This window comes from Diospyros lotus, chromosome 12 (assembly GCF_014633365.1).
Source record: "Diospyros lotus cultivar Yz01 chromosome 12, ASM1463336v1, whole genome shotgun sequence".
NCBI lineage: Eukaryota > Viridiplantae > Streptophyta > Magnoliopsida > Ericales > Ebenaceae > Diospyros > Diospyros lotus.
In genome coordinates this window covers 38,261,788-38,270,786 of record NC_068349.1, presented here as the reverse complement: position 1 = coordinate 38,270,786, position 8,999 = coordinate 38,261,788, and the positions used below count along the sequence as shown (strand labels likewise).

Genomic DNA, 8,999 nt, shown 5'->3' with positions numbered 1-8,999 from the left:
ATAATTGTCCATAATACCCTTAATAGTTATAGAATGATAATTTAAAAATTAATTAGTGTATATGTATAAGTTTCAAATGTTATAAAAAATTAATTAATGTAAAGAGAGAAAGGGAGATGGCGAATGAGAAGAAGAGATTTGAAAATAGAAATGGTGGTGGAGAAGAAAAACCCTGATTGTGTGAACAAAAGAGTAATTTTTTGTTAAAAACAAGAGCAAAATTGTCAAAAAAATGTAACTGTTTAATCAAAAGTTGTAAAAGCTGGGGTATCCCAGTTTTGAAAAAGTCAGCTTCTACCCCTTCTAAAAACTAGTAGAAGCTATAAGCTATAATTCTAAAAACTAAAACAAATACTACATACTCACTTTTTTTAAGTTAGAAGCTAAAAAATTTAACTTTTAAGCTGCAACAAATAAGCCTTAAGTTTGCCATCTCATTTAAGCCGTGTACAAGGGTTCAATTTATTTAAAATAATTAAATTAAAATTGTTGATTTGGTTCGGTTTAAGGTAAAAGTCAAGTCAAATTATCAAATTTAGTAATTTTAATTACTTCGGTTAGGTTTGATTCAGTTTTGATATTGAACAAAAAAATTAAAATAACTAAATTGACCCAAAAAATTTATTTTTTTGATTTTTTCAATCGGTTTGATTCTTTTGTATTTATTCTATTCTTGATTTGTTCGATTTTTTTTATGTGTTTGATTTGTTTAATTTTTTATACCACTTCAGTCTATTTGGTTTTAGCATTTTAATCTGTTTTATAACTAAACTAACCGAATGTTTACCCTTAATCTCATTATTTTAGATAAATATTATTAATTTTTTTATTTATTTTATATTATTATTGTTCTATCATTTGACAAAAGCCTCAGTATGCCTTATGATGATTGGCCAATAATTTTTATTATAGTAACCAAAATGCTATGCCCACAAATGAGTTTGATAATAATTCTTATATATTGATCACATACACGAGTTCATAACATTTAATCTATAATTAACTATAGTGCATAGTAGTTAATAAATTTATTGTTAATTTTAAGTAACACTATTAGCAATTTGGGTAAAATTATTATAAATTTGTGTGTAATATATAAGTTTATAACAATTGTTTGTCCGTAAAATTGTCAAACATAAAGGAAAAAGTATAATATATATATATATGTGCATATATAATCAACTAAAAAGCCTTTTTTATACGCGTCATAGTTAAAAAAAGGGGTCTCAAGCACATAAGGAATTTTCACAATTTTGATAATATGTTAAAACATTCCATTGAAATTATTAGTAACTGTACCTCCATAAAGTTGATAAATGACATATAGATACAGATTGCAGCAAGAAGTTCAATCTTCAGGCTGAATTTACATGAAACAGATGACCAAAAAAGGTGAAAAGAAATAATAATTGTATACTCTCACGAACTTGAGATCTTATGAACATATATATATATATATATTTACTTATAAATTCTATACCTATAAAATCCTTCCAGAGGAACGTCGGTTCAGGCGCCGGTCACCACCTCCAGCCTGGGATCTTCGAGATTATGTTTATGGCTCCATGCATGTGGCGATTGCGACGTCAAGATTGGCAACAAGTAGCTTCTTTCTTGGGTTGGCTTCCTGACTGCAATCCCATTTGGGCATTGCCTTAGGACGCTAGTCACAGCCTTTAGGTAGTTTTTTGAGTCATGGTCTCTTCTTATTGTGCCCTCTGAACCGTAGGCTGTAGGGTGGCTTAGAGTTTTTAAAGGGTGGGGAGCATTAAGGAAGGCCCTGATCGCACTCTTTGCGAACCTGCATCGGCTATTTTCCAGCATGTAGAAGGCGCTTCCGGGAGGAAGCATAGGGTGAGGTGGAGAAGAGTCCTCATCAGGCTGTAGAATGAACAGTTTACCCATAGGAGAGTACAACAGTTTCTGCATATATAAACAACATGAATGGTATGGATCAGTATCAAATATGAAAGGGAAATTAATTAATTAGAACTAGCTATAGGCTTTAGAGATGAAAGATGTGATTTATACATAAAGCTTGTCAAGGGGGGGTTGATTCTTACCTTCCTGTTCAGGCATGGGTGGGATCTAAACTTGGCAGTGAGGCGTTTCAGGAGCTGTGCGAAGCGATCGGGGTAGTTGCAGGCGAATGCTCTGGGGACGATATCTCTATGCATCATCACACAGTGAACATGGTCCTCATCCAACCCCAACTCATCAAGGATCTTTTCACCTCCACAGAACACATATGGTGAACCGAAGGTGACAACCGGTCGGAGAGCAGAGGGCTTAACAACTTCCCTTGTTAAGAGCATCAAGCTGACTAAGAGTGAGAGACTGCCCCCAAGGGAATGGCCGGCGAACTGAAGCTTTGCACGCTCCCCGTGTCGATTCATATGCTCCATAATCTCCGGCATGAACTGTTCATATATTCCCTTTGCAGCTTCATAAATTCCTCTATGAACAAGCACTTCCGTCCCCTGCAATGAAGACCAATATATAGAATTGTGAATGGTTCTTGTAATTTAGTTTCTCTACTGAAGTAAAATGCTGGAAGGTTTCAGTACACTTGCAGTATATAAATGCTTGCCTCAAATTTAGTAGGTTCGAAGAAGAGGTTCGCCTGCCATGATGATAAAGAATCCGATCCCTGTAAATCATGAACAACTAGAAAGGTCAAGCATTTGACAAATCTCTCGTATCATGGTATTCCATATATATGATAGAAAATGCTAGTAACTGATCAGTTTGTTGGGTAGATATATATGTATCTAAGGAAATCCATACAAGAGCTATTGGACATTGGTGTTACAGAACATAACGAATCGCCTTACCTGGATGATAAAACACCGAGTGTACGTGCTTGGATCATCACAAACGAACCATTCACAGGGAGAAGAATGCAGTGATTGAAGGTCCTTAGCTGCCTTCTGCTTCTCTTTCTCGCCTGCAGCAACCACTACAGTAATTGTTGATTCTGCCACTTGAGCGGCCACTTCCGATTCATATACTCGAGGGGTAGAGCTTTCTTCCTGATGTTGTTGGTCTTCATCATCGTTTGAAGCTGTATCCTCCCCTTTTTGTTTGGCTTCAGAACCAACCGATAAAGGGTCCTTGGCGCGAGAATGGACAAAGCATGCCGCAGAAGCAGCAATCTCATATGCAGCTGCAGGGTTCATATGCTTTTCCTCAGATTCTGCAGCCTTCTTGTGATCCAATTCATTGGTGGCATCAGAGGAAGCCACGGGTGCACAAGTAGTGGAATCCTGATCAAATTTCTCTTTCAAGATAGCTGCCTTTGCTTTCTTCTCCAAGGACGATGTTACAAGGATTAGGCTGTGAGATCTTCTTAAATCCATGGCCTGCACATTAATTAGTGAACCAAATTACTTCCCTTGATTTGTCGGGTCAGGCCCCAAGTAAAGACGAAGTGTACCTTTATCTGCGGTATCGCATAAGCCTTGTTGCATAGGGCGGCCAGCCGAGAGAAAACCTTGGCATCAGGCCTGGAGACGCGAACCAACAACCGCGAGAACGATTCACAATCAATACTCATCTTGCTTTCATCCTCTTCGTCGTCATAATCTACTTCACAACCACCCTCATCTCTGTCTTCGCCGCAATCCTGATCAGGCTCTCTGTCGTCATCTATGCTGTGCTTTTGTTGCCTTTCTCTCCAATATTGGCTTCGAATCTCCAACAGCCTCTCGATCCAATTCGCTCTCTTCCCTGTTTCTGTCTCCGTCTCCGTCTCACTGTCACTGCCCTCCAGTGAATTCTCCAACCTCACATCCATCTCCTTGCTCTCATTCGTCTTCATCTCCTTGCTCATCTCTGGATCAACTAGAAACGAAGGAAGTGAATTTGGGATGATTGAGCTTGAGAATTGGAAATTGAATATTCCAATGGAGCGGCTGTTTCTGAGCTTTGGCCGTGCTGCTGAGGCATGAATGTGGTTGTCAGAATATGACCTTCTCATTCTGGTTCGTCGGCACAGGTCCTTGGAGGAGATGGATCGGCAGAGAGCGTTGGGTTCTCTGATCGTGTCCTTTGCCACAGCCGGAGAGCTAGTCATGGACAACGAGGCGCATTCCAGGGTCATGACTGTCAAATGACTAACCGTCATCTCATCAACAAGCTTAAGCTGATTCCCTATCTCCCTCGCTTCTCTCTCCCCCCTTCTCCGAGCCCGAGGAGTGTTGAAGCTCTGGAGAGGAACAGAAGGCGGAATATATAGAATAGACCATATAAAGAAGCAAAAGGTGACAAACTACACCTTTGTTTGCAACGAGAATATTAGATGTTTAGAACGAGAATATCAAAGACAGAACCCTCTCCCTCTTTGCAACATGATAATAGCATTAACATTAAATTAAACTATATATATATGCAAGAGACTAATTCGTAAAGATTATTCTAAATGCTTCTCATTGGACACTGAGAAGGCTTTAATGGCCATTCAATTAACTTCTTGCCCTCTCCCTATGTGCTAGTTAGTTCTATAAACAATTTTTTAGAGAAATTAACTGCCATTAGAATGATACCATATAAGCATTTTCTTTAGCCCAAACTCATATCTTTCTTCCTAAATTTTGCATCAAAGGCGTATTACTTCGTACGTGAGCTTTAAAGTTAACTTATTAAATACTTAACATTTATAATCTACATCTACTAACTGCCTAGCATAATTTAAAATAATACTCAAAATGAGCTAAAAATAAGAAAAACATAAGAAATGAATAATAAAAGAACTGAAGTGAACTAATAATTCATTTCGTCTTCCTCTACGCCTTTAGCCATCATCTTTGCTCTATCTATTATCTTTCATTGACTCGAATGGAAGAATTGAGTCCTCCCTCAGCTATTGTCATCTCAATCGATCCCAACATTTCCTCTTTACTTCGATCAGTGACCCGTAAGTTGAAACCAACCCACCCTCCCATTTATTCGATCAGCAATCTATGACAAACCTATCATTCCTCTTCCTCTTTACTCCAACCGACAACTCGCGACCGACTCACCATTTCCCTTCCTCTTTACTTCAACTAGTGACCCACCCTTGCCCATTTTCTTTGCTATGGTCGGCGACCCACAACTTATATATTGGTGAGTTTGTAAATTGACGATCGTTGAGAGTTTTCCTGATTTGTTTTCACTTCCTTAATAACATATCTATTACAGTCTTAATACTAATTATAGAATTAGGTAATTAATAAATATAAATTATAGAAATTAAATATTTAACAGATTAAATTTAAAATTCAGAGAAGTAATAAGTTTTTCACATAAAGTTTATAAAGAAAAAATATGGGTTTCACCTTTTCTTTTAACTATATATATATATATAAGCCGCGATGATGGTGCTGGATTTTTCTTTCTAAATAAATGCCTGAAAAAATGTAACATATATAGATATAGGAATTAATTATGATTACCCATTTGGTTAAACAAAAAATCCATATTAATTAAGAAGGCACGTCAAGTTAAATATGCTAAGTAATTAACCCATTTGCTAGTGGGTGGGTGGGTGGGGCCATGCATAGTTTATCCTAGGATGGTTATATATGTTCAGCTCCTCAAGGACCAGTAGTTTATGTATCCTAGGAACACTAATTAATAAAAATTATCTCCTCTAACCTTTATGGTAATTACTAATTAGGACTCCAGAAGGTTGCATTAGCAGTGATGAACACAAGGATTCAGTGATGTTCCGCACAAGGAGGGTGGCCTGGAAACCCACGCTGAGTGATGTGCACAGATAAAGATAGTTTTATTTTATATATGGAAATGTTATTATTTAAAACTTAGCTTTGATGTTATAAATATTTTATATTTTATGTTATATCAATATAAATGTATAAAACATCAACAATGTAGAGTGTCAATTTATATGCCAAAATTTCATTTTTTTGCCCTTGTATGATTGTACCTTCACTTTTTTTATGTGACTATTCTATATTTTCATTGTTTCAATTACATTTTTAGATCTATATTTTCTAATCAATTTATTGCTAATATTTTAACTTTTTTCTTGTAACAACTTAATTTTTTTATTATTTTAATTATACCCATATATCTGTATTTTTGAATTAATTTAGTCGTTGTATTTTGTCGTATAACAAAAAAAAGTGAAGTAAGATAAGTCAATTTAGCCCATTTTTTTTACACGTTCAAATATAATAGTTAAATTGACTCAAAATTACAGGTATATGGGTATAACTAAAGCTACGAAAAGTGCGAATTACCACATGAAAAAATGTCAAAATAAAGAAAATAAATTGATTCAAAAATATATATACACGGGCATAATCGAAATAACAAAAAATTTAAATAATTACACACAAAAAACATAAAAGTATAAAACAAAAAATATGAATTTGGCCATTTAAATAGTATTTTCGTTTTCTTATGAATTTTGTTAACAAGTGCCCTTGAGATTCATTAAATGAATATAACTCACCACACTAACTTATAATTAATCAAATGTCTTTGTTATTTGTGTTTAAAAATAGTAGTCTTTGTGTTTATATTAACAAAGGTGTAATACCCGAGAATGATTTGAGGTCATAAATAATATTTGATGAAGGGCATAAATGGACTTTGTGGAAAATAAGACTATAGGGTACACTAACGCAACTTTGGACGATCGAATTAGTCAGAGGGAGTACCCTGGACCCTAGATAGCCAAGGAAAATGGTATAGTATCGACAAGTAATACGAGTTATGATTTTAGGCATCAAAAGAAGTTGGATCGGGAACGGTTCCCGGTACAGCTAAAAAAAAGGCAATTGTGATTTAGGCTGAAATACCGAATTATCGTACGGGGCATCCGGGAAGTCAATGGAACCCCAAGGAAGTTCATATTTGGCATATAGAGTAACCCTTCAGTAGTTTTTGGAAGAAACAAAAGGGTTTGTAGCTAAAACGAAGATTCGGGCCTAAGTGCAGTTTTTTCGAAATTAACGGAGGGAGATCGAAACGATATTTTTTCGGAATTTTAAAGAGAGTGTTTTGGGATATTTCAAAGGGTTATAAAGGTCTTTAAAGAGAAGTTCAGTTTTTGAGCCGGGGGCAAAATCGTAATTTTTGAGGTTGGGGGTAAAAGTGTAATTTACCGAAAAATTAGGGGCATTAGCGCAATTAGTCCATTTTTCAGGGACTAAAATGCAATTAAAAATTAGCCCGGGGACCATGTTGAAAAGGGTCTAAGTGTAATTATCCAAAAGTTCGGGCCAAAGTGTAATTCTTGAAATCTTTTTACTAGGGGCATTTGGGAGATTCAAGAAAAAAGCTTCATAAATGACTTTAGAGATAAGGATGAAGTCTCATGAAGGCTCATGATGACTTTAAGGATAAGATTTGTATAAGATTTGATTGGATAAGAAAAAATTTGATTTGGATAGCAATGATTGCAGAAGATCTTACAAGATTTTGGAATGAATATATAAAAGATATTAGAAGATTTGGAATGATTATAGAAGATTTACAATGATTGCAGAGAATCTTAGAAGATTTTGGAATGATTACAAAAGATATTAGAAGATTTGGAATGATTATAGAAGATTTACAATGATTGCAGAGAATCTTAGAAGATTTTGGAATGATTACAAAAGATATTAGAAGATTTTGAATGATTATAGAAGATTTACAATGATTGCAGAGAATCTTAGAAGATTTTGGAATGATTTGCAAAAGATATCAAAAGATTTGGAATGATTATAGAAAATATTAGAAGATTTGGAATGATTGGAAAAGATTTGAAATGATTGCAGAATATATATTTCTTGGTGGCTAAGTTTCCTAAACATATAAATAGGGGCTCAAGGCTAAGGATTCTCTCATTCGAAGTTGTGATACATTTGTGCTAGACGAGAGTGCTTCGGGTTTAGTGGATAGAGGGTTTTTAAAGCATACGCGAGGCATCACACGCGTAGAGCACTTAGGCAGCGCGTGAGGACCTGTAAGGAGGTGGTTTGGTTAAAAGACTTGAGGAGTTGCACGAAAATTGAGGTTGGGCACAAGATTCGAGGTGTTCTGAGTTTCGTTCAAGGTGAGTTGTTCGCTACCAAAATTTGGCTTTCTTGTGAGTGGTTTTCCTCCAAAACTTGATTTATTGGCTTGTTCTATCTGAACATATGGTGATTTCATGCAAAATGGTTTTGTGCATTAAAATGGTAACCGGTGACGGTTGGATTTATGAGGGAGGTCTGTCCCTAAACGTTTTGAACTGTGCATTGCATTTTATAAATGTTGTTTATACGATGCATTGAATTGTGAATTGTGAGTTGTTGCATTGTCTTGAGTTTTATGTGTACGTATGGAATGTCAGCCTCGGATGTTGTCTGGATAGTGTAGCCATAATTCTCCAAGGGCGTGACGGAATAATAGGGGTATCTGATGCTGGTGTGCATGTCAGGATAGCCGCCTTAGTTTCCGTGCCAGACCGTTTGGTCAGGGAAGTTGCACTAGGACGACTAGGTGGTCCATACTGTGTTGTTCATGTGGGATGTCAGCCTAGGATGTTGTCTGGATAGTGTAGCCGTAATTCTCCAAGGGCGTGACGGAATAATAGGGGTATCTGATGCTAGGTGTGCATGTCAGGATAGCCGCCTTGATTTCCGTGCCAGGCCATTTGGCCAGGGAAGTTGCACTAGGACGACTAGGTGGTCCATGTGAAATTTTGGAGTTGGGATTGTATGGTGGTTCCTGGATGCTTAAGGTGGGAACGTATTCTGGTGAGATGCGTTGGCAGCCCCATTTAAGCTAGAATCGCGTCGCGTCGTCGTGTCGTCGAGTCGGTGTGGTGGCATAGCTTTTAGAGAGATTGCTCTTTCCCCATGGTAGGGTTAAGCGCGTGGGAATTCTCTTGAGCTAGGGCTTACCGGGTATATTGGTTTATTTCATGTCTTGCATTATTCATGAAAAATGTGTTTTGAACTCTCACTTAGATGATTCATCATCTAATTTGGACTTTGTCCCTGGAATATTCAAACGTTCCA

General features: G+C 36.5%; 1 protein-coding gene across 1 annotated transcript; it reads right to left on the bottom strand.

The window, feature by feature from the left end:
* Positions 1 to 1,509: 1,509 nt before the first annotated feature.
* On the bottom strand, positions 1,510 to 4,126 carry LOC127787671 (phospholipase A1 PLIP1, chloroplastic). The gene is made up of 7 exons (XM_052315728.1): positions 3,763 to 4,126; positions 3,437 to 3,729; positions 3,102 to 3,362; positions 2,835 to 3,032; positions 2,591 to 2,650; positions 2,064 to 2,480; positions 1,510 to 1,923 (listed from the first exon to the last, which is right to left on the bottom strand). The coding sequence occupies exons 1-7, from the start codon at positions 4,124 to 4,126 to the stop codon at positions 1,510 to 1,512; spliced, it is 2,007 nt and encodes a 668-aa protein (XP_052171688.1).
* Positions 4,127 to 8,999: the final 4,873 nt, after the last annotated feature.